At 44.6% G+C, this 26,336-nt stretch overlaps 1 protein-coding gene across 1 annotated transcript in view; it reads right to left on the bottom strand.

The window, feature by feature from the left end:
- Window positions 1-6,950: 6,950 nt before the first annotated feature.
- Window positions 6,951-26,336, bottom strand: part of LOC138452928 (NACHT, LRR and PYD domains-containing protein 12-like) — a 716,497-nt gene continuing 697,111 nt past the window's right edge. Inside the window, exon 12 of the mRNA XM_069605289.1 lies at window positions 6,951-7,222. Coding sequence (XP_069461390.1) covers window positions 7,135-7,222 — 88 coding nt within the window. The 3' untranslated portion in view covers window positions 6,951-7,134. The remainder of the gene's footprint in view (window positions 7,223-26,336) is intronic.

Below are 26,336 nucleotides of genomic sequence, written 5' to 3'. Positions count from 1 at the left end.
TAGAAGTAAGGATTGGCAATAGGTTTATTAGTATAGGCCCTTTTATTTTGACAGAGACTCTACTAGAACTGCATTATTATTGTATGAGGTCGTAGCTTGTGCCCAACTTTAGATTTTGTGTTAGATAGGCGTTCAACCCATTGAAGCTCAATAAACACCCTTGAACTGTGATCACTTGTGTCTGTTTTCACTGTTTGATACCATGCCTTCCTTACATAAATGGCCAATAAAATGAAATAATTATTACCAAAGCAAGAAGAGACACAGTACACAACACTTTCAAACCAAGCTTCCAAGCACACCCCGGAAGTGCACTGCAAGTGCTGTTTTGCTGTGGGGTTCTGCTGGCGTGATCCTGCCGGCGTTTTTTCTCCACTTCAGTCTGGAAGGCGCCTATGGCCAAGAGGAAACCCATCATCCTCAGTGCGGCGAAACGGGCTTCGTGGACTACCAACTCCAGAGTAATTAATTATTCTATCTCCAACTCTGTGACTATTGCCTTTGGACTTTGCCTTGGACTTTGGACTCTCTGTTCTGACTCTCTGTTTGGACCTAAGACCATAAGGACTCTGTGCTACTCTGTGTACGTGTATTTGTAAGTGTACCCAGAAGGCTTACTTACGTTTTCTTTTTTCTTTTTCACGCAGATCCTTTGCGAGCGTGACACGCCCCCTCCCTCCCGCTCGCCGTTCCTCGTAGTGCTCATAACACGGGTGCACGCGCACCCGCGCGCGCACCCCAGAAGTGCACTGCCAGTGCTGTTTTGCTGTTCGGCTGTGCGGCTGGGTAAGGGGCGGTAATTCTGGAATTTATGCGACTTACACTGTATTTCTTTACTACCTATTTTGTATACAATTAGTGAGTATTACTTGAATATAAACTTGTGTGGTTACGCATTTGTGCCGCAGCAAAGGTCTTTGGCCGTTAATAGTGTGAGTGATCACAGTCCAACCCCATTGCTTCTTATCTGATACGTGAGTCGCAGAATGGTTAATGGCTTGCATAGTGGATGGAAACTAATAGAGCCGCTAACTAAAGTTCCTTCCTCTACTGTGAGCCAGGATATTCCTGTTGATTTGGTGGACTCACCTGCACATCAAGCTACCATGTTAACCGAGGAAGTGGGGGCTGGTGATAGCACTCCAGCTGATCAGAAAATTATGGTCTTCAATGAAATGGGTATTGTTCCCAAATAGGATGTTTCTGCCATGATTCACTGCTCTGATAATATGATGGATACCTCAGAAAGGAACACTAAATTTAAGCTAAAGGACCTAAACAATAGTGTTCCTAGTGATATCCCCGCAACTGACTCAATTCAGGGAAATGATTTTGGATTATATAGCATTTCCAATATCTCTTAGAAAGAGGAAACTGTTGACTGCTCTGTAATGGGCCCCATTATTGAAGCAGAGTTAAGTAAGCGTATTCGCCTCTCCCTTGGACCATCGACTCCAGCTAACCCGAAACTGGTTGGGAGAGAAGATGTCTTTATGTTGAGTACCAAAGGCAAGAGCGCCCCTGAAAGTAATCCTGAACCTTTAAGTGGTGAAACTGTTAAATTGACCTGGGAAATGGATTTTGAGTCCAATGATTCAATTAATAAACCTATGGTGAGTTCTCCAAAAGCCATTAGTGCCCAAACAGCACTTAATGATAGAATGAACCTGGACATCAAAGAATTCCAGTCTAGTTTGAATGGAAAAGACAAAGATGCTTCCAAAAATGACGTACGTTCTGAGAGCATCACTCTCGATGTACCATCTCTAAACCCTGACTTCCCAGTTCTCTCAAGAATTCTCAATTTACTGGATAAGGGACACAAGCGTTCACATTATGAAATAGGAATTATGAGAGAAACAATTACTGAATTATCCAATAAAACTAACAGAATTGAAGGCCTCTTGTTTACATGCGACGCTGTAGCTGCTCTCTCTCATAGGCAACCCGAGAAAAAGGCTATGGTGGATAGTGCCATTCAATTCGATGGCATTTTCAACTTACCATGCAGAAAAAGCGCCCCTATGCTGGTACATTAAACCCCAGATCATATAACTCGATTTGTACACAGACTGATGTTATTGTGGACGACTTGTATGAAATTTTGTCCACAGTCCAAAAAATCGAGCATCATCTGGACAAAATGAATACAGAGACATCACCACCTCTACCAGTGGTCACTCCCTCTGCCATTCTGGTTGAAACCACTAATAAGCCTCATAGTCCTGGTAGTCCCTCTCGCTTAACAGATTTAATTGATCTTGTGGGTGAATGTTCCCTGATGGGAGACTGAAAAATGTCTGAGTCTATTGAATGTGATCTTTTACCTAAACCCACAACAGTCCTAACCCGGAGGGAAAAGAGGCTTGCGGGTAGGGCTCAAAAAAGGAAAGCCAAAGCCTCAGCATTAGCAAAGAAACAGGTGAAGGCTGCGCTATCTACGCAACCAAAAGCAATGCCTGCTATACCCGAGAACGAGGCAGTCATTAATCTATCGCAACTGGATGACGAATCTAGGGTATTACTGGATATCAATCCTCCTAATAAAAATAAAGAGAAAACAAATGAGGCTAAAAAAAAGAGTAATCATGAAAATGTCAATGTAAAAAAGATCAGAGGGAGGAAAGATTCCCATCAGAACCTGCCATCTAGTTCACACAGCTCCGACATCATGGGGGGGGATGCAAATGTCACTCTCTCAGTTCTATCCCATGAGCCATAAACAAACGTCCTCAAGTAATGTGAAATGTTATGTTACTGCATCTAGGGCTTCCAAAATTAAGCCTGTTGACATTGATTCACACAATGGTACTTTTGTGGAGCCCTGGATGTTGGGTGTATTGGGTAGAGACCCGTTACGATCTCAGGAAGTCGTAAAAGACCCAAAAGCTGATCTGGGGCCCAAGCCACCACCGCCAATAGTTAAGTCACCCAAAGGAAATGCTATTATGGCACCAACCGAATTGGTTGAATCTAATGTGGCTGGCAGCTCTAACAGCAGCCATAAAGTGGTCCATAATTAATTTGAGTCTATCCACGATCCACCCTATATACTTGGTTGGGAATGTGACCCCAGTATTAATGTCAAACTAAATCTGAATCGTTCGTCCCTGTTAAAAGCTTTTCACACAATACCCTGCTTGAGAACTGTAGGATCAGATGATATCGATTGGATAAGACTAGCAAACAGATATAATAACAGGATGACACGTGGTTTCTATTCCAGATTAATCATGAAAGTTGTGTGGGAACAAAAAGAACATTTTTGTATTTATTGGATTGACCCCTTTTTTGATACATTCTGACTCTGATGCAAGAATCTTCCTAGACAAGCCCATTGCTTCTGCAGTCACCATTGGCCAAAATATGACGCAAGCACAGCCGCTCCAAATCAGTGGTGATCTGGCCAAACAGATAATAGCAATGGCTGCTGTACTTTTGGGTTTAAATACATTACCGCAATCAACGCCGGCAACGGTGTCGGTGATGCCATCCTAGCCCTGCTCATCACAAACAATTATTTGAATGTCTGTCTTGGAATTGCTGTGGGTTTGCTAACTTTAATAGATGGTGGGGCTCCATTGATGAAGGTGAATATCCGACTATAGTCCTATTACAGGAAACAATGCATGTTTCTCATCGGACTATCGATGGTTCTGTCTGTTACTTACAACCTGCAATTCGAGGGGAAAAGGGTAGACCCTCGGGGGGTTTAGCCATCCTAGTAAATAACCCCTGTAAATCCTCAACGCAACTTGTTTATAAGGATGGTAATGTAATAGCCATAGAAATATCCCCTGTCTCTCCACAGGATAAATACCTTATCTTTATGTGTATCTATTGGAATAGACTGACAATAATGTTTAATGATATTACTGACATCCTGGATTCCATCTTAGAAGGTGTTCTTACACTCCATGATGAGGTTGGTGTGGTGGTAGGGGGTGACCTCAACTCCTTTTGTCTAAAGCAGAATCTAGGCCCGGGCCAACAATTTCCTATAGCCTCTGGCTCGGTTAAGAACGGGAAAAAATGGGTGGAGTTTTTTCTCAACTGGGATATCCAGGTAATTCCCACTGGAACGATGGATCACACATATAGTTGGTCTAGGGGAGGTCTGTATTCTCATATTGACCATTTCTTCAAATCATCTAACCTTTGCCTTCTATCGGATACTGTGAACATTAAGAACCTGGGATTTGGTGATCACAATGCTATCTCTATAAAATTAAAACTAGAGGGTTGGGAATTTACCCCATCCTATTCTCTAAAATTGGTTGAGAATGATCGTGCAGGCCTTTCTGTCCGATGGAACCCATCCGTCTGCTATCAACTAACTGAGCGTCTTAGAGCTGAGCTGGATTTGAATCTTTTATTGACTGATTCTTCCCATGATCCTGCAGGTGTTGATCAAATTATCTCTAAGTGGATTGAAATCCACCTGAAAGAAATGTCTAAGTACAGCAAACCTCCATTGGACATAAAAAATCATCTACATATATTCAATACTGAAATCTTCCAATTTAAGAAGATTAGGAATTATAAGCTACGAAGATTAACAAGGTTGTCTCTGGACTCAATACAATATTATTCTAAAAAAAAGTCTATTATTGCTACTCATAAAACTGCTGTTAAACATTTAAAAACACAACTCTATTTGAAAGGCAACCATAATATGATATACCATATTTTGAAAAGCGATACACGCAAAATGTGGTCCCTATTGAGACTGATTAATGGCACCAATGAAGGGTTGAAAGAAAATGCTATTTCTGCTGATCAGTGGGCCAGCTATTTCAGGTTGAAATATGAGCTACCTGTTGTATTTCAAAACAATCCCAAAAATGTGATTCAGAACATAATACCCTTGCTTTCCCCTTGGAGCATAGAAGATATTACACGGGCTATTAAAAAATCAAATCCTTCTAGGGCCATGGGACCTGATGGTAGTCCAGCATGTCTTTATAGATCAGATATACAACTGTGGGCTTTGATCTTGAAAAACAAATTTGATGCAGTATTGTCCTCCCAAGCTATTCCGAGCTCATGGTGTTCTGCAACTATTATCCCTATATACAAATAAGGCCCCATTGACGACCCTAGTAACTTTCACCCTATTGCGTTAACTGATGCATCATCTAAGGTATTCTGTCAATTAATTCTTGAAGAAGTCCAAGTCTTTATGAAAATTAATGCCACTCTCTCTAAATTCCAGACTGGATTTCGTCAGCAAATGGGATGCCCTCTCAATGCTACCCTCATTGCTCATATTGAGTGGAATTCCAAGCATACTCACTCGGGGGCAGTCTATATGGCTGCTCTTGATCTGAGCTCAGCATTTGATACTGTGCTAAGGGATCATCTGTGGTTGAAGATGAAGGCGATGGCTTTCCCGGCATATTTGATAGCGCTAATACATCTACTTCATACTGACACCACTTATAGAGTGTGCCTTAATAAGGAAGGTACGTTATCTGGAAACATTTCATCAAAAGTTGGGTTGAAACAAGGTTGTACCCTGGTAGCCGTGTTGTTCAATCTGTATACATGTGATATAGAGGAATGTTGGGTAAAGGAAACTATCTGTCCCATTCGAATTGGTCGAACTAAATTGAACTACATTGGTTTTGCTGATGACATCCTTATTCTTGACAAAACACCGTTTGGCCTACAGCGTAAACTAAATGCTTTTATCTGTTATGCCAATCAATCATTCCAAATGACGAATTTTAATATTTAAGGACGGTCACAAAAAGAGTTGCCCATATACATGGCTTATGGAAGATACCCGGATTGCCATAATCCAAGAAGTTAAATATTTGGGGTATCCTCTATCAAACTCATTTTCAAAGATCTGGTGGAAAAACAAAATGTGTGAGAAAATCAAACCCCTTGTTTCCCAAATGAGATTAATTATTGGTAAATATTGCGGTCTCTCTCTCTTGCCCGCCCTTCAATTTTATCTCCTAAAAGTGGAACCATCAATGCTTTACGTATTAGATATGTGTATATATGAAATAGACGACATTCTAGACACACTTCAAGGAGGAATTTGGAAAAGTGTCTTAAGGCTTCCTCCATCTGTTCCAAATGATATAGTTTGTCATGAACTAGGTATTCTTCCTCTATCAGCTAAACGAACTGGAGGCTTCTGAATAACTATGCAAAAATTCTGGATCCCCCAGTTAATTCTCTTTATGAAGACCTGAACGAACATCTTGTTTTGGGTTGTATGAGATCTTTGACCAAATATGCAGGTAAAATGAATGATTTAATGGCTATACTTGGTATCCTAAAGGAGGATCTAATATTAGGTCTACCTAGCTGTAAACAAAAATTGTACCTATATTATTGGAGTTGCCAGGCCAATAGAATCGGGTCCTATCGATCCTCTTATGAGATTGCCCGGTTTAGAAGGAAATGGGGGGACAGATCAGGTTACTTAATGCAGTTTCCTTCTACTTCGGCTCGTAACACATATCTACGATTTAAACTTAATCTTTTTTACACAAATGAACATTTGGGTAAATGGGGCACTTGTGATAAAGAATCTAACAAGGGCTCCTGCCGATTTTGTAAGGATGTGTCCACACTTGAGACCCTTAAACATCTAGTTATCTATTGCAAATATTTTGAAGACTTGCGACAATCAAAGTTTGGAAATTATATGATCTCCAATTCTAACTTGTCTCGTGAAGCGTTGTGGCATAGATGTATGCTGGGTGAAAGTACTAAGCTAACTCTAAGACTAATATCGGTCCTAACAAACATTGACTCAAAGCTGATGGGACAGTAATGATTTATGAGAAGTCGTCTTTTGTATATGAGGTATTGATGTATGAATGTCTGGATTAATTTAAACGTGTAAACTTCTGTTTTTTCTTTTAAACTTATGTTTTGTATATTTTTAAAGAACCTGTAAAGAGAAATATATTAGATTTTGTATACAGAATTTAATTGTAAAGGTTTTTAACCAAATGCAATAAAAAAAAAACAAGCTTCCAAATGGCAAACAAGACTTTGAAAAATGACAAACAGCACATTGTTTGGCTCCAATGAGAAGCAGCTGAAAATTTGCATAGGCAGATTTTTGGTATGAAGACCACGCACATGGAACGTCCAAGATGCAACACTTTACGGGCAGTGTGTGACGAGCTCCAGATCAGGTCTTTCCCTCTTTAGCTCTTGAAGAATGTCCATAGACATGAAAAGGACCTGTAACCTGTGGGGAAAGTAAACAGTGAGATAGGATCTAAAAAGACAAAACACCCATTATTTCAGTAGAGCAGATAAACATGGATGGCACTATCCTAGAGTACGATGCAGATGGTCACTTTAAAAGCAATGCAGCAGACATTGGTGATTTATCAAGATGTTGTGCTGAGACCATTTAGAACGACCTTGGTCATTGTCACCCTGCGGGCAGGATAATTTGGGCTTCCCAACGATTGCCCCACCTGGAACGCTTAGCTGGAGGGGACAGCTTGGAAGGGGAAGACCAGGTCCTCTGTAACATTCATTTTGCTCTTTGCTGACACAAATAAACACAGTACCAGAGACCGTTGCAGAGATGGGGTTATTTGTAACAAGTTGTCATGACTGTGCCACTGGAGCACCAATAGGCACCCATTTTGGACTATTTGGGACAACTTAATAACCATAATCCTCCCCTGGCAATACCTTTTCATATGTATGTCTTTACTTTCCGTTTGCAAGACTTTTGAACTTCCTTATTTAATTTCACAAACTACATATCCCATAATGGACCGTGTGGCAGTACTAATTCCCTGGCTATTCCTATGCAGCAGTCTTAGAACTACAATCCCCAGAAGCCTTAGAGATCAGTGCTGCTTTGTCTTTCCCTGGACCAGAGAGGGAGGAGGCAAATCACCTTCAGGTGTGCTACTCCAGGTGCTGCCAATTAGCCTGCTTCAGCACAGGGAAGGTCAGTATTTAAGCAGCTGCTTGCAGGAGCACAGGGCTCCTGCATTGAGTTCACTCCCAGCCCTTTTAACCTTGATCCTTGGAGTTCTGCTCTGCCCTGTTGTTTCCAGAACCTGCTCCTGTTCCAGTGCCCTGTAGTCCCTGCTACTCTGCCTTCATTCCCCTGCGCCCCTGCTTGCAGTCGTCTGTTCCCTGTCCGCAGCCCCTTGCTCTCTACAACTAATTATCTTGTTCCCTTCCTGGAGTACCTTCTTTTGTGCCCATAGTCTGTGTTACCTGGCTTTAGCTTCCTAGATTCCAGTCCTGAGTTTCCTTGTTATTTGTCTGCAGTCCTGCCTTTCTTTTCCCAGTCCAGAGTAACAGTTCATTGTTCCCAGTCTGCAGTTTAGTCCTTGCTATCCTAGTCCAGAGTTTCAGTCCAGAGATTCCTTGTTCCTGGTCTATAGCCCAGTCCGCTTTTCCTTGATTCCGGTCCTTAATTTTAAGTCTGCAGTTCTAGGCTCCTTTACCCTTGCACTTAGAATCTTGCCTTCTTGCTTTTCCTCTTTTTCCTGTTCTGTCTCTGTTACCTGCTCCTTGCCTCTGTTACCTGGTACCTGGTACCTGCACCTTGCCTCTGTTACCTTGTACCAGCTCCTTGTATCTGTTACCTGGTCCCAGCTCCTTGCCTCAGTTACCTTGCGCCAGTTCCGTGCTATGGTGTTCTGCTTTCCTAGTACCCGTTTTCCTGTTCTGAACTCTTGTTTCCCTTTTGGGGCTTTTGGCATCTGATAAGTGTTGTATGGTGTCCGCAACCCGTGCCTGTGTGTATTCCTTGTACAGGGATTGGCTCCTATACCCTAAGAAGCAATCTCTGTCCCTTTCTTTGTCTTGTTTTACTTGTAGTCCATAGTGAATCTAATGGAGCAGTGTGTTGCATTCTGTTGCCTCGAAGGGCATCCGCTGTGGGTTCCAGCTGGACCCACGCCGGCTTGTCTCGTGTAAGTGCACTCCTTGTTTGTGCCCTAGGGTCCAGACACAGAAGCCTCTCTTGCAGCCCCCTTCCATGAGCTTGCAAGGAGTGGTGCCTGTAAAAGTAACTTGCACAGAGGCATTGAGCTTTCCTTATTTCTGTGGGTAGTCTCTAGTCCACCCTCTGTGTACACCCCTAGTGGGATTCCTCATCGTTTCTCCAGTGCATCGTTCCCATTCCTGGTTGTTCACCATTGAGGTCTGCCCTTTCTTCCTGTTCCGTTGTTCTGCATTACCTTGTCTATTCTTCCTTCTTGTTTGCCCGCCTGCTGTATGTGCTTGCCTGTCCCCTTATATTGGCACAGCCACCCCAAACCTACCTGGGTGCCCTATGTAGCCTCTGACACAAGTGTGGCGGGATGGAGTAAGGAGACTGGCGAGGTGTTTGCATTTTGGTGAAAGACCTTTATTCAAACGAGGAAAGAAACCTATTTCTCCTTACTTCTAGAGAGGATGTTCCCTGCCTCAACTTAGAATAACTCGGGTGCTCATCAGGATGTGTGACAAAATAATACTTATAAACCGTCCTCTGTCCTAAACCAACTACTCTATCCCTGCCACTACAAAGTCAACTAAAAATAGTGTTCATGCAAGCTCTTCTACAAACACCAGGAGAATGACTCCCTTCTCCTGGTCTAATTGGAAATGTTCCTCCAACTAGTGCTTGGCGGTTCTTCTTATAAACCTTACAAAGTTTCTTTAGTTCTCACACATTTCTGAATAAGGATGTACAGGCCTTATTCACTCCTCTGCTGCTCATTAGTATCTACTTGGGCAACTCACTTTCTACCAGTTCTCTGTCGATTTCACCCTTATGATGAAAGGGATTATTCTTGAGCACGTCTTGATTCTTCACACTCTGTATGTCACCACTGTGATGAGGGAGATGCCTCCCGAGTGCCTCTTTTCATTCGGTATGTTTATTTATTTGCATTTTTAAAGCGCTCACACAGCCCGGGGGCATCGAGGCGCTGTTAGAGGAATATGTCTTAGTTGCGTGTTTATAATGCACTTAATACCCAGAGGTTTCCAAGCGCGGACCCGGGGATCGAACCTGTGTTGCTTTGTGTCGTCTTGTTTCCAAGGCAAGCACATTGCCGCTGAGCTATATTCCCGGATATATCATCACTCCGACGAGGGGTATGCCTCCCAAGTGCCTCTTGACTCTTAATGTTTGGTATGTCATGTAAGAAACCTGAAGGTGTTCTCTCAGGCAAACTTCAAGAATCCCTTATTCAGGTGGCCAGGGAAGGGTTGGTGCTCGCAGATCCCAACCCTGGGTGCAGATGAGTGAGGGAGGATCACCTGGGTAGGAGAGCCTGGGGTTATGTTCGGGAGAATGCCCCAAGTGAGATGCAGTATTACACCAAGGAGGGGGACGAAATATCAGAGACCGTTATGGGCTACTGCAAATCAACCTCCCTTCCAACCAAAATATCTCCCATGTCGAAACCCACAAACTCCTCCACATCTGGTAAATCCCCTACAAGTCTAAACCCTGCTGCACTCGAAAACTACCTCTCCAAGAACCTGTTTGCCTGTTTCCTATCCAGATAGTCCTAGTCATTCTCCTTTTTATTTTCCGAACTCCCAGTCTGCTTTGACAACACACTACCATTCCCGCAATTCCCCCCTATTAAGGTCACAATAAGAACTGCAGTCATTCTCGTTTATTTCACAATCCCTACCGATTTCACCTTCTGCCCATCCTACTCAGTAGGATACTTAACTTTAACCACCTCCTTTTCAGACGCAGACACTAGAGCCGTTTACCTGACATGTTCCGACACAAGGGTGAGGCAGAGTCAAGCAATTAACCAGAATCACTCACACCTGAGGGCCCTTTCCCTTCCCCACTGGGATAAAAGGTGGAGCACAAGAGCACACGAGGAGCAAGGCATATATCACGACAAAAGAGCTATTTCAGGGCGCAAGTTCAAGAGGAGGAGACTCAGACCCGCGATTCCTCTGTGGAAGAAATCATAAGACCGCAAACAAAGGCTAATGTGTGCTGCAGCAGATGTCAAGGGTACACATAGTGCAAAATACACTAATAAGCAGGAGTCCAGAAGGCACTTGCTACCCTGGTTCCGTCCTTGACTCCTGATACAAGGAACAGCAAGCGGTTCATCACAGCCAGTGAGTCGAGGGGAGAACCGATAAGAAACCGAACTGTGTTGAATAAAAAAGTTGCAAGCTAAAGAAGGTACAAAGAACTGTGAAAGTCGTAAGGGGAAAGCCAGCTGAAAAGGGCCCGAAACCACGTGTGTGTTTGGCGAGAGACTCTAATTTGGTTCCCCATATTTGTTGAAACTACCAGTTACAGGAGGCAGTGTAAAGGCCATGAGAATAGTGTCAAAGTGGTCATACAGAGGTCTAGCAAAATCCGCTGTACAGTCGAAAGTCTTTGACAGACAAGTAATTAAAAGCTAAGGATAATGAATCCCGCATGGTGAGAGAAAAGAGTGGCAAGAGTCAACCCAAAGGAGGGATGCCGACAAGATGGGCGAAGTGTAAAACCCCAAGAAACAGTGTGTTGACAAAAGTGAACCCGGCAGAGGGATGTCAACAGTTTGTTGTTTAAGAAGACATTAACAATTGTTCTAAAGTGACAGAGAAGATTGTTTTTGAAATCCAAGCCATAGTGAACCTGGCAGCGGGAGGCTAACATTCAAGAGGGGTCTGAGCCCGGAAGAGGGCGACCAAGGGGTGAAGCCAGCATCACCCAGAAACAGAAGAACTGTTTAAAAAGACATTAAGAGTTGTGAATATAATGGAGAAGAATATTTGAAGATCCTTTGAAAAACAAGCCACAGTGAGGGAGGCTAACATTCAAAAGGAGGGTCTGCGTCCGAAATGTAATCGAGAAATAACTTTTTTATGATTATTTAGAACACATCAGACCTGCGGAGGTATGATACAGAGCTATCATTGATCCTGACATTGCTAAAAGATTCTTTGAAGGTCTGAGCCCGAAGAGGGAGGTCCGAGGGTGAAAAAGCAACACCCAAGTGAAATTGTCAGTAGGAACTTTTGTTTTGTTATTTGCAACACATCAGAACTACCAAAGGTCCCGATATTGCTAACCCTACAGAAAGGAACACTTTGATTATTATTTTTGTATGCAGCAGGTCCTTGGGAGCAAGAGACTTTTTATAGAAAAGAGACTTTCCCGCCAGAGATCCTGGTACCTGAAAATGGAACTGTAGGCTTGTGCTGACAAAAGCTTGAATGCATGGTGTGCTCCGGAATTCCATTTTATCCCGTGCTAAAATTGTAGGGAAGGTAGAACCCCGGCTATTACAGCCTGACTTATTATTTGTGAATACTTCTTTCTTTCTCAAGAACCTTATCCCACACACTTTCTGTATTTAGTTGTAAGGATTGGCAATAGTATTTTTTTGTTTTGTTTTGTTAGTATAGGCCCTTTTATTTGACAAGACACCGCTAGGACTGCCTTATTTTATTTTAATAGTCGTAGCTTGCCCCATCTTAGATTTAGGTTTAGATTAGGTGTTTTTTCCAACCCATTTTTTTACAGGTTAATAAACACTCTTGAACTATGTTCACTTGTCTGTTTTTACTGTTGCCAACATGAGTTCCTTACCTATGGTGGCAGGGGTGGGATGTGAATCAATTGATGATAGTTGGAGAACCCACTTATATAAGGAAAGACCCAATAGAAATGTCCATGCCCTATCCACAGTATTTGGAAAGAACAAATGAACAATTCCCTCCAAGGTAACTCAGGAATCTTTCATTCACTAGGCCAATCCAATCAAACCCCTTTTCCCACTAAAATATATGGAAAGCATACCACCCCCTTTTATATCTGGAGAACAGCAAATGGGAATCAAATTTCTTCCCCTGATCTCTCAAGCCATCTCACCTGTCCGACAGACTATTGAGGGTAACACCTATTATCTGTTCTGCTCTCAAGATTATTTGCTACAGGGGGATAAAGCCTTAATATCTTTACAGATAAAGATAAAATATCACTTGGGTTGGCCCTTTTATATTCTCCCCTGCAAAGAAGGTAAGGTGAAATGGTTACCTCTTTTTTTTTTCTGGCGAAGATGAATTAACCTTCGTCTTCATAAACTTCTCCATCAACCCTGTAAAAATCTACAGGGGAGACAGAGTAGGGGTCTTGGTATATGAAACCCCTTGGAAGGTACCCAGAGAGGACCCAATATATGAAATCTTGGGGAAAAATGTATCTAAGAAAACATCAGGCGAAGACCTAGTGATCCCTCCTGCAGAAAATACAATTCTAAAACCCCATTCACACTATTTAAAGGGAGAAATAGAAGGTGAGAAACCCAAATGGGAAGATACCCAAAGAACCGTATGTTGACCAGGAGGAGCAGGAATTGGAAAACAATCATGTCACCGAAATGTTCTTAGCTCCCTTAATCAAGATAGAAAAGGGTCAACCTCTACTATATCTCTGAGTGACTCCGAAGCCTCTCAATCAGAACGGTGCCTATTTTGTGGAGCGTGGGGCCACATTAGGGAGATCTGTCCTGAGAGTATAGAGGAGGAACTGATGGCAACTCAAGAAGGGGTAAGGAAGATCGAGAGAGCAAGAAAAATGAGAGAACTCTTGAACACATCTTCTATGCCATCCCTGGTAGACCAGAAAGGGGTTAAAAGTCCTGCCGGTAACAATCCCGATTACATGCTGGAAGGCTTGGACCAGCAGTCTGGGTGTTCCATGGTGGAATCCCCACCTGAAGCACTGCAGTTCAACCCGCACGGGGGAAGGGCATGTAAGAAACCTGAAGGTGCTTTCCCAGGGAAACCTTGAGAATCCCTTATTCAGGTTGCCAGGGATGGGTGGGCGCTCGCAGATCCCAAACTTGGGGGTGGACGAGCAAGGAAGGATCACCTGGGTAGGGGAGTCCGGGGTTATGTTCAGGCGAATGCCCCAGCTGAGATGCGGTATTACACCAAGGAAGGGGACAAAATATCAGAGACGTTATGGGCTGGTCCAAAACAAACTCCCTTCCACCCAAAATATGTCCCTTGTCAAAACCCACAAACTCCTCCACATCTGGTAGAACCCCTACAAGCCCAAACCCTGCTGCACTTGAAAACCACCTCTCCAAGAGTATCTGTTTGCCTATTTACTTTCTGGATACTCCCAGTCATTCTTCTCATTTTTATTTACCGAACTCCCAGTCTGCTTTGACAACACACTTCCATTCCCACAATTCCCCCTATTCGGGTCAGGATAAGAACTCTGGTCATTCTCGTTTATTTCACAAACCCCACCAATCTCACCCTACCGCGTTCACACATCTGCCCATCCAACTCAGTAGGATACTTAAAAACTCTAACCCCTCCTTTTCAGACGCAAACACTAGAGCCGTTTACCTGACCTGTCCTGGCATAAGGGTCAGGCAATTAACCAGAATTGCTCACACCTGAGGGCCCTTGCCCTCAGGGATAAAAAGTGGAGCACAAGAGCACATGAGGAGCAAGGCAGACAGTACGACGAAAGAGCTATTTCAGGGTGGCAGTTCAAGAGGAGAAGAAAGGTGGCGAGAATCGAGAGGGCGACAGGGAGAGAAGCAACCTTGCCCTTTCCCACCCAGACCCATGATTCCTCTGTGGAAGAAATCGTAAGACCATGAACAAAGGTTAACGTGTGCTACAGCAGATGTCAGCGGTACACGGAGCGCAGAATACGCTAATAACCAGGAGAGCAGAAGGCGCTTGCTACTGTTGTTCCATATGAAAAAGTATATAAACTCTGTCCAGACAAGATAAGGTGTGAAAATATGCATGCACCTATTCTGAAAGCTGTTTTTCTCCCTGCTTTCTTTCATTGAGATTAAACCAATATTTCACAATCTTCCTTGAGTCTGTCCGGTTATTTGGTCTAGATATTTACTGGTGATTCCATCTAGCACATAGAGGACGTGACAATGGGCCTCATTAGGACCCTGGCGGAGAGGGTATTACGCCAGCGTAGTGCATGGCGTACCTCTCCGCCATACTACGAGTTCCCGTAGCGCCATGGAGGTTTTCTCCGCCTGGTTTTACCAGCCGGAGAAAACCATGGCGCTACGGGACCTCGTTGTTAATTACGCCACCGTATTTTACGGTGGCGTAATTAACTCCTTCCCCACTCCCATTATACCCTATGGGGCAAAAATGGGAATGGGGAAGGGCAGAATGGGGATTGGGGATTTACCGCTCCGCCGAGGTCGGAATGGGGCGGTAAATCCGCCAACCCCCATGGCGCTATCGGCGGCTTTCCGCCATGCTTCGCGGTGCATTTAGCACCGCGAAGTCCGCCTGGGTCGTAATGAGGCCCAATGTTCTAGAGCACACACATGTACCAGCTCCCCGCCACCAAATGATGAGGCGCATCAAACAGAGCTCCATAGAGTAATTCTGTCGATGCCTGCAAGCAGCTCTGAATTTCAGCTGCCACCTCACACCTGATTCTCAAATACTACAAACGCAGTAAATCTGGATGGGCCTGTGAGCGTCTCTGTTGTGCAGCTACTACCTTGACACCTCATTCTCAAAATACTACAAAATAAATTAAATCTGGAGATGCCCCATAGCCGCTCCAAATTGCACCTGTTACGTTTTACTTGATTCTCAAATATTACAGACTTATTAAATCTGGAGGTGCCCTTGACAAGCTCCAATTTGCAGTGACTACCTTATACTGTATTCTCAAACACTGCACATGGAGTAAATCTGCCAGTGATAGGCTCTGGTTTCCACCTGCTACCGTACACCTGATTCTCAAACATAAGAAATTGAGTCAATCTGGAGATACCCATTTTCAACTTTGATTTGCACCCACTACCTTACACCAGATTCTGCAATATGCAGATCGGGTGAATCTGGAGATGCCCATAAGCAGATCAGATTTCCACCCGCTATCTTATACCCAAGTCACGCAGCCAATACCTAGAGAAAAGGTGGAGATGCCCCACATTCTGAAATACTATATATGGAGTAAAGAACTTTGATGCCAGTTAGAAGCGTTGAACGGCACCTTCTAACTTGTATCCGATTCTCATATACCAGATACAGTACTTCTGGAGATGCCTCTGTGCAGTTCAGATTTGCACCAGCTACCCTTTCCCTAATTCGCAAAGCTTAAATTTGGAGTAAATTAAGGGGGATGTCTGCGAGCAGCTCAGATTTGCACCGACTACCCTTTCCCTGATTCCCAAAGCCTAAATTTGGAGTAAATTAAGGGGGATACCTGTGAGCAGCTCATATTTGCCCCGGCTACCCTTTCCCTGATTCCCAAAGCCTACATTTGGAGTAAATTAAGGGGGATGCCTGTGAGCAGCTCAGATTTGTACCTGCATTTAAGAAATGCCACCATCTACCTGATGATTGGGAACCGATATAATTTAAAGAGTACTAATAAGGAGGAGGCAGGCATTTATTATTAAAAGGGGCAGAAATATTAAACTGGGAGAGTAGTTTCCAGTGGTAAACACCAATGCCGGCATTCTGGTTTCTGCTTACGGTTGTGTTGGTAGTTTAGAGGGGGGTTGGCATTCTTTTTGGTCAATGCATCATCTAGTCTAGTATGGTTCCCAGCCCATTGACAGCTTTTCCTCCATTGAGCACCTTTTGGTCCAGTCTATGTTCAATAATAGCCCAATATTACCAATTACATGGCCATGTCTTTTTCACATTTCTAAAGTGTCCGTGAATCTTCAAAAACAAAATTGACCAACATTGGTCAATAAGCGACTGATACGTTAAAATAAGCTTAAAAAAAGAGCCTTCTCGGATGTCAATATTTTCCTGACTGCTGCCCCGAAACATGCTCAGAGGTTGGAAAGAGGATAGGATGAAGGTCTAACATGTGTGGTAGGTCTGAATCGGAGAGCCACCTTGCTACTTCGGAGGCGGCCATACTAGGCGATGCGGCTTGACATGTGCTGGGTTTTTGGGTGTGGATTCAAGGTCCTTTTCTCTAGTGGGATGGTGCGGTGACCGATGAGATTCATTCCGAGGATCCCGGCATCCTCGCTCACCGACCCTTGGGTGCTTTGGCTTCCAGGATGCTTCCCAGAATACTGGGGAACACTGGAAACCTCTTGCTGCCTTCCATGCCAGTGGGAGCCTGTTCGACCTGTCGAGCCTATCATGACTGCTCCGTGGTCTGATGTATCATCCCTGGCTATTTTGGTAAGCCTGGCTGTCCTCTTTTTGTTTAGCCACAGTGCCATTTCTGGCCCTCACTCGACCATTTCTTAGAAAATGCCAGTCACAATGGCGAACATCACGAATAATAAGGTCATCAATATGGATTTACTAATCAGGGAGGTCCCCAGCACACTGCCCCATTCAACTGCGACTTTGGGCAGGATGGAATCTCAGTCACAGTTTACATCCCCCATCCCTTGCAGGAGTGGTAGCCGCTTACCTGAAGTCATGGCATTAAGCGCAAAAAGGAGACAAAGGGCCTCATTACACGGTAGGTGGTAAGGGTTTACCGGTACCGGTAAGGGCACCGGTACCGGTAAACCCTTACCTCCTTACTACGAGATCCCTTTGCGGGACCCCACCTTAACTGCTGGTTTTTCCAGCCGTTAAGGAACGGGCCCGCAAAGTGACCTTGGTGCTAATTACGGTACCGCAATTTGCTGTACCGTAATAAGCTCTTTCCCCATTCCCATTGAGCCCTATGGGGGCAAAAATTGGAATGGGGAAGTGCCTTGGTGAATGGGGAATTACCGGCCCTGCTCACCTTGGAGTAGGGCGGTAATTCCGCCATCCACCAAGGCGGACACGGTAAAATACCGGCGGCAACCATGGCGCTAATAGCGCCATGGTTACCACCTGCCGTGTAGTGAGGCCCAAAGACTTCAGAAAAACTCCCTCCTCCTCACCAGCAAAGCCACTAAGAAAGAAGCTACCACAGTTGATGATGCTTTCGCAGGGCCCTCTTCCTACACGCAAATGCAGGTACTTAATGTGGTGATCCCTCCTCATGCTGCTCATGTGAGGGCTAACAGGGACCCTTCAGAGGGTGGTGAATCCGAAAATGCCTGAAGGTTATGTGCCCATACGGGTCCTGTCAACTCCACCACTGTTTATCAGAACAGGGCAGCAGATAGGGGAAGTTACCCCTGAAGGTCCTGTAAAGGGAACTGGTGGCCAAAATACGTTATGAAAATGGTTGCTTCTTAAGGAGCTACATCATGTGGGATCTTGATGCATGCTCAAATGCTGAAGACCTCAGTTCTTGGGCTGTTTCGCTGGCTCTTAAAACTTCTATGTTACATCCACCGAGCATGGACAAATGTTGGCAATTTGAGCCCATTGGCGCGGAAAAGTCCTGTCAAACCTCGGATACTCAGAACTAGGCTCATCAAAGCAGCCAAACTTGCCCAAAGAGCCTCCTTACAAAGGAGTGAATCCTAAGGTATCCGTAATAAAGCCTGTTTCTGGTTCAGCTAGTGATCTTTTAACTGGTGGAATTCCCATGCTTACCAAATCAGATACCCCACTTGATCCCTCACTCTCAAAGGGTATTCGCTTAAGTAAGTCTTGTATGGCACGAATAGCCGACCCCACTTTAAGGAGCTTTGCCATGGATTCTAGAAACTTCATTCTTATCAATGTCTACAAGCCTAGGGAATATGAATCCAGGGTGGGCGCTCAAAAACACATTTCTAGCCTGGCTCAACCAAAGAGTGGGCCGTAACTGTGTTAGAACTCAAGATCTGAGAGTCCTTCAGAGGATATAGATTGATGACTGGTGCTCCATTGATAACACAGATTGTATTGTTGTTGGATGCAGACTAAGGAGCCTACCCTTGTTTTTAAACAAAAAGTCTAACCTGTAGAATATGTCCTCATCTACCAAGCTAAGAATTATTGTGAACTGACTTTTCTTATGGGTATGTATGCCTTGGTAGCTCCTCCTTTTCTGATGTTTTATTATTTGCTTGATTATGTTATGTAGTTTTATGTTATGTTTGTATGGTCTTCTGTTTTAAGTTAGCGCACTGAGACCTGCAGGCGTATTGCCCTATAAAAGAAATAAACTAAACAAGACAGACAATATGGCATTTTGGGTACAGTAGTTACTGATCTTTAACACCAAAAACTAAGATGCTGTCCTTGTGTTTCTCTGCCCTACTCTTAAAGAAAAGGAAAAGATTCTCAAAGAGTGCTGGTTAGGATGTCACACAAATTATTCAATGTCTGCCATCCAGAAACCTGCTCTAACCTGATTCCTCTCCCTATCACAGTAAACTAAAAAGAACCGAACTGTACTAAAAGGTACAAGAAGGACCCTTGTCCAAAGAAAAGAATAGTGGCTGTTCTCTGTCCCCAATGTGATGCTTCCTAATCAGAAAGGAGGTCTCTTGCCCCATTACAGAGTTCAAATAAAGTCACTAAATGTCTCTTCCACCTCAACCTCGTCGTGCTGTGTATAAGTTTTTGATTAGTCTCTTTCTCTCCCTGGGTTGCCAGGGACATATGATCTCAATCCCGGGTCTTCGTCCACACTTGGGAACCCCCTAGTTTGCATGTCCCCTCCAGGAACTTTCTTTAGGTTCCCCTCCAGGGAATCACATTGTGCTTTCTCCACTCAGCTACCTCCTGGTTTTCATCCCTTCGCGGGATCTTGGGTTTTTCTCAAACTATGTTGGGGCCAGGTTTCTTTCACCCCGGCTTGGGGTCTGGTTGTTCTCTCCTTTCTCAAGGTCAGATTCTTGTTACCCCGCTCTGGAGTTTGTTTTTTGTCACCTCGGTCTTGGTGTCTCCTTTCTGTTACTCTGCCTTTGTGTCAGGTTTTTCTCTTCCCACATTGCGGTCTGATTTCTGTCACCTTTTTTGGATTCGTTTGTACAATGCCCTGGGATCTGGTTTGGCCTTTCCACCCTCCTCACGGCTCCCTAGAGTGCCCATGTACCGTTCACATAGCCACCACCTTCCTCCAGGGGTTCCGCATATGCTGGCACTCCCTTTTAGGTGTCTTCCAGCGGGGTGTTGGGTTCACATTACACCACTCGTTCACCGCTCCGGAGTTCTCCACTGCAGGAGATTCTTGTGAGCCAGGCTTCTCTGGTCCTGGCATCGGAAGGATTGTTGAGCATTCCAGCCTCTTAGCGAGCAACACAAAAAAGTCATCCCAGACAATGATCCTTGGTGATCTTAACCTAGGTCTTAATGACCCAGATGACAAACAAGTGCAAGCTATTGCCACCATGCTTGAGGGACACGGACTCACCAAAAAGTTCTCACCCCCATCCACGACAAAGGGAAAATACTAGACTGGGTAGTCACCTCCAACTGCCCTACTACCATCACCAAAATTACACCCCAGCCATGGACGGACCACTTCCTCATTAACTTCTACCCAACATTCAACAAGATGCTCAGGATTGAAAAAATAATGGCACCATCGGTGCCCACTAGATCCAGCAAAAATATCACACCTGACAATATCTTACCCCTACTCCTACCAACCATCAATGCCCTGCCAACAGATTCTGACCCGGATACCATGGTCAGAATATACAACAACACCATGGCCACAGCCATGGACACCGTTGCCCCACTGAAGAATTGTACAAGTAAACAACAATCCCACCTCAATACTTGGTTCAACCCCCACCTAAAAGAACTGAGATTGGAAAAAAGGAAGCTTGAAGTGGTATGGCGACACACCCCTACAGCTGAAAACAAACTTAAACTCAAACTATGCGCTACTAATTACAAGAAAACAATCATTCAAGCTAAAAAAGACGTCTATAATGACAGAATCTCTAACGCGTGCTCCAATACAAAGGAATTATTTGCAATCCTGCGAGAACTTGAATCTCCTATACCACCACCTGACAACGTACCCAAAGATAAGAAAATGTGTACCAATATCCAAAACGCCCTCGCAAATAAAGTGAAAACACTACAATCCAAAATTACCCTAAAAAAAGCCTCGCTCCCTATCAGCGAAACTCCCAGTATGCCCACACCCACAACTACTCCCAATCCTAGCTTAACACCTTTCAAATTTGCTAAAGTATCTACTCTTGAAACTGAAAAAATCATTGCCTCACTAAAACCCTCAAACTGCAAAGGCGATTACTGGCCGGCCCAGATAATCAAGGATGCCGCCAGAGACCTTGCCACTTCGTCACCAAACTTATCAATGCCTCCTTCTCATCTAGCATGGTCCCAAGCAGTTTAAAAGAGTCCTGGGTTCTCCCCCTGCTAAAAAAACAAACCCTCTGTCCCCACTAACTATAGGCCCATCACCACGGTCCCCTTCATCCTGAAGATAATCGACAGAGTGGCCTATCTCAAAATTCAAAAATACCTGGAGACTAACCAACTCCTTGGCACTCGTCAATCTGGCTTCAGACCTCAGCACGGCACTGAGACCGCACTTATAGATCTCATAGCACAATTTGACGAACTTAACGACAAAGGAAACACAGCTATGCTACTCCTCCTTGACCTGTCGGCGGCCTTTGACCTAGTGGACCACGCAGTACTTTGCAAACACCTAGCGTCAGCCGCCCACTTCTCAAGTGAAGCTATAGCCTGGGTTCAATCCTTTCTCGACAATAGAAGTATGCAAGTCTTCTCCACCTTAGACTCGGCAGACCCTATCCAGTCAACAATTGGAGTCCCACAGGGCTCCTGTGTCTCGCCAACGATGTACAATATCTTTACTAAACCTCTATTCGACAAATTGGACAGACTGGGTGTCACCTACACAAATTATGCAGACGACACCCAGATCCTCATCCCCCTTTCGGGCAATTTCGCTACGGATACAGCTTTAGTAAATAAAATTTACACACTCATTCAGGCATGGATGGCAACCCATGGCCTCTGCCTGAATGACGAAAAAACAGAGATCCTCATTCTAGGCTCACCTAACAACTTAAAAAAACTCGATTCCAACTACAGTTCCTTCAATATCGACGGCAATATAATCCCTGTCGCCAAAGAGGTGAAGACCCCTGGTTTCTAGTTGGACTCCAAATTGTCCTTAAAGAAACAAGTGAACTCCCTGGCCTCATCCACTGCCTACACTGGCAAACTCATTAAAGCATGCAGACCCTTCCTCTCACCAGCTAGCTGCATTATCCTAGCCAATGCACTGATCCTCTCAAAACTGGATTACTGCAACGCACTTTATGCAGGCGCTAACAAATACATCGTCAATAAACTCCAAACCCTGCAAAACAACGCGCTCAGAACGGCATTGAACCTCCCAACCAGAGAGCACATTTCAAATGTGCGTAGAAACTACAATTGGCTAAAAATCAGCGATAGGATCACCTTCAAAATTGTCACACTAACATTCAAATGCCTGAACAATGCTGCCCCCCCATACCTCAGGGACAGAATAATAAGAAAAACCTCTTCACGACCAACCAGAACAGCCAACTCTTTCTGCCTCCAAACCCCAAGATTCCGACTAAAAAAAACAGGAGGCAATAGCTTCCCTGTGCAAGCAGCAGTACTGGAATGCCCTACCAGTTGAACTAAGACGGGATCAGTCCTACAACAGCTTCAGGCACCATACCCGCACCTGGCTCCATCTCAATGACCTTGAGACTGAGACTTTGTGCATTGTGTTGTGATACCATACGCACCTCTCCACTCTATAATGTAAAACATACATAATGCATCTCCTGTTTATAATATGCACCTATATGTAAAGTAAAGATTGTATATAATGTAATTACTGTATATAACATATAATACCAACATGTGATAACACTGTAACCTGTAACCAAGTTCTAAGTATTCTTGTTACTCTGTGCGCCCAGCTACCCAAGGGTTTTCTGGCGCCCTATAAATAAACAAACAAACAAACAAACAATTCAGTGGACTTGGCTGTGGGTCGACCCGCCACACTGGGTGCATGCTTACTTTCTTTTGCCACACCTCCCAGGAGGAGGTCTACTCTCCAGTTCCGTGGGCTACTCTCCTCTGCAGGCCCAATGTTGATTGGATCTTTACTTTCCACACAATGAGGGGGTGGGTGTATTTCCCATTCTCAGTTCCGAGTGGATGACTGCCTAAAAAGTGTCAGAAACCATATCAGCCATTTGTTTAGGAATCCCCTGGATTCGTCAAACATTGTAGAGGCAGGCAAAACAGGGGGTGTCTGGGAAACCCTCTATCAGCACGAACACAGCCCATTCACTTGTTCTTGGGTGGATGGCCCCTGGTAGAGTCTCAACCAAGTCTTTAGCTCACTGTTCGTTTCACAGAGAAGAAATATCCCCACATATCAGTCTTTGTCCTGCCCAAGAGCAGTCCAGCACCGCAATGCTAGGCAATTCTCCTCTGAACAAGAGTACCATCAGTAACCCCATACACATGTTTCAGCCTGGTTGGGCATCATCAGTGAGGTGAAGCTGTGTGTCTCTAAGAACAGTGAGCAAGGGGTCCACGTCTGGAGTCCCCTGGTAACTTAGGGTGAGACCCAAAGTTACTTGCTATGCAAAACAGTGGGCTGTCTGGGAAACTCTCTGCAGGTCCAATGTGGATTGGATGTTTACCTTCCACACAATGAGGGGGTGGGTGTATTTCCCATTCTCGGTTCCGAGTGGATGACAGTGACTGAAAAGTGTCAGAAACCATATCAGCCATTTGTGTAGGAAGAATCCCCTGGATTCGTCAAACATTGTAGAGGCGGGTTCCAGCCCAGACCCAAAAGAGAAGGAGAATAATGTTCCCTAGAGTTCATGAAGTAGTGGCAGTGATCTTGGGAGAATGTTTTTTTATCAATCATTAAAAGCTGAACTGGGAGGGTGACCGGACCACTGCCCTTTACAGAAAATAATGCTTTACCCACTTTACTTTAAGGGTTGGTGAGATGGTCAGTTTCCCCCAAAAGCATGTCACCCAAAAGAAAGGTCTCTAGTCTCAGTATTTCTACATGCTAACCCAGTGCATCCATATTTAAGAATCTCCACACCAGAAAATAGAAAGTTGTGAACACTTTCCCTTCCTCAGGTAAAATGTAAAACAGCTAGTAGACCTGTCTCCCACATGATCTTGTTTTATCCACTTTGAGGGGGAGGTGCTTTTTTCGCATGTTTCGTGTTGCAATATTTGCATTGAGCAGTTCACATCAACGTACAGAGAATGAAGAGTGAGGTACGCAGTAATTGCCAAACTTGCATAACTGTTAAGAGCAGGTCTTACCGGGATGCTGGATGTAGGCGAAGTAGAACGTAGCATCAGAAACGAAGAAAGAAGGTTCATGGCTGATTTTCTCTTTGGCACCTTTCCCTTCATTGAGTTCACTGAAGCACCCTTCTTTTTGCTGATTTCTTTTACCTGTTCTGACTTATTGAACCGAAGTAAAGCCTTCAGCTTCCCTTTTCTTGCCTTTTGTCCATTTGTTATGGGCAAATGGATCAGTCCTTCAGACGAGCAGTACCGAGAAACAGTGTTTCTCTTGGTAATTGCACACGGCTGAGTGCAGTGCTCTTAAGCTTTTTGTATTTTTTATCACTTTTTATACGTGCCTAAGAAAAGTTGGTGGCAGCAGTAATGTTTTTATTGTAATGTAATCGTGCACTTTTGCATTTACCGCAAATGGCTACTAAAGGTGGCTTGCACCCCCAGATTGCTGTGCCACAAGGTTTTTCACTTGCTCTCTGGCCATATTGTAGTTTAGCCTCCATCCTGTACTAACAGGTCAGGAAATGCCATATAAGGTCATCCACTTTCCCAGGAAGGCTGCGGCTTTCGCGGGCTAGTGAGACTTTGTGCGTGTTTGAGTGGCCCAGGGAGGGGTCTGGGACTGTCTGGCAGATCAAGATCATCACCTTCGTTCAAAAGGCATTAGGCCATCCACCAAACTGGCCATTAGAAAAACGCTCCTGCCACTACCAGTTTTCCCCCCAACCGACACATATCACACAACATTTTCCCCTACAACTTTGACTTCCCTGGCAACCCAGCAACCAAGTTAATGAAGGAAGATCTCCACTGCATACTCGACGCACTGCACATCGCACAGAAATGTAATCTGCTCATCATCACTGCCCTCCCCCCTCCATCACAGCTCTCCAATTCCTCGCTCAACTGGTTGGACTCTCTGGCAATCCATTTTGACATTAGTCACACTATCTCAGTCAAGCACACCCATCGGAAATCCAGTAAATAAAGCCTTCAGATGATTCAATGCATCTCCCATTGAAGTCTCTCATGGAAGACCTCAGCAAACTCCACCTCACTGGGCTGATCTACCTCTGACGAACCAGGACTTTGACTCACTTCTGCGAGATCTTAACACTATACTCACAAGAACCAACAACAACAACCACCTCGCCCCAGTGAAACAACACACCCTCAAGCCTAAACCTTCAGCACCCTCGTACACTCAAGAACTCAACTTCAATTAACTATCAGAAAAGAAGAAAAGACTTGGTGAAAATCCTGCAGTGCATCTGACCTCACCCTGCTAAAGGAACTCAGCACTGCATACAGATTACTGATCACCACTGCCAAAGCTAACTACTGCAAAACACCATAGCCAAGCCAACAATGAAAGCAGAGCACCCTTCAAAGATATTAAGCAGTGCATTAACCCTTTCCCTGACCCACTCGTACTGCACTCCATCGATAAACCCAATGCCATCAACTCTTCCTCATCAATAAGATCAGCGTGAGCTGCCAACACATAGACACCAACACTACAATTGAGAGCAAACTACACATCCCATTAATACAACTACCGGGGCAACTTTTAAGACACTCACTATACAAGAATTCACTGCTACTGTAGCAACCCTTACGGCCACATCGTATGCAGACGACATTCTCCCTGCCTCCGTACTCAAGGCACTTCCAACTGAAGCACTCCTCCCTTAAAACACAATCATCAACAACTCCCTAACTCGAGGCATCTTCCCTTTGACCCTCGAGATCAAATCCTCCCGCTTCACAAGAAACCAACATTGGAACCTGAATACCTCAGCAACTACTGCCCTGTCACCCACCTTCCCTTCCTAGGTAAGATCCTTGAGAAAGCAGTAACCATGCATACCGGCATTCTTGTTTCTGGACCGCCACACTACAAGTCTGCCTGCCAGGGCTGCGGCCCGGTAGGCAGAGTTGTCATGGAAGCACCAGCAACATTAGCAATGGTGCCGGTGCTTCCAGTCCCCATTCCAGTCGAGTCCTATTAGACTCCACGGAAATGGAAACTTACCGATTCCCCCGCCTGACTGCATGCTCTGCCAGGACTTGTAATAGCACCGCAAAGTCAGGCGATGGATTTGGTGTTACGGGTACAGTGGCAACCCGCTGGTAGCACCGGCGGCTTACCACTGTACTCGGAATGAGGCCCATAGAATCTAACAACCTCCTTCAGTCCTATGGATCGGGCATCA

Source organism: Ambystoma mexicanum, chromosome 4p, assembly GCF_040938575.1.
Source record: "Ambystoma mexicanum isolate Mex_15411 chromosome 4p, UKY_AmexF1_1, whole genome shotgun sequence".
Classification (NCBI taxonomy): Eukaryota; Metazoa; Chordata; class Amphibia; order Caudata; family Ambystomatidae; genus Ambystoma; species Ambystoma mexicanum.
The sequence above is the reverse complement of the archived record's forward strand: the minus strand, read 5'-3'. Positions and strand labels throughout refer to the sequence as shown.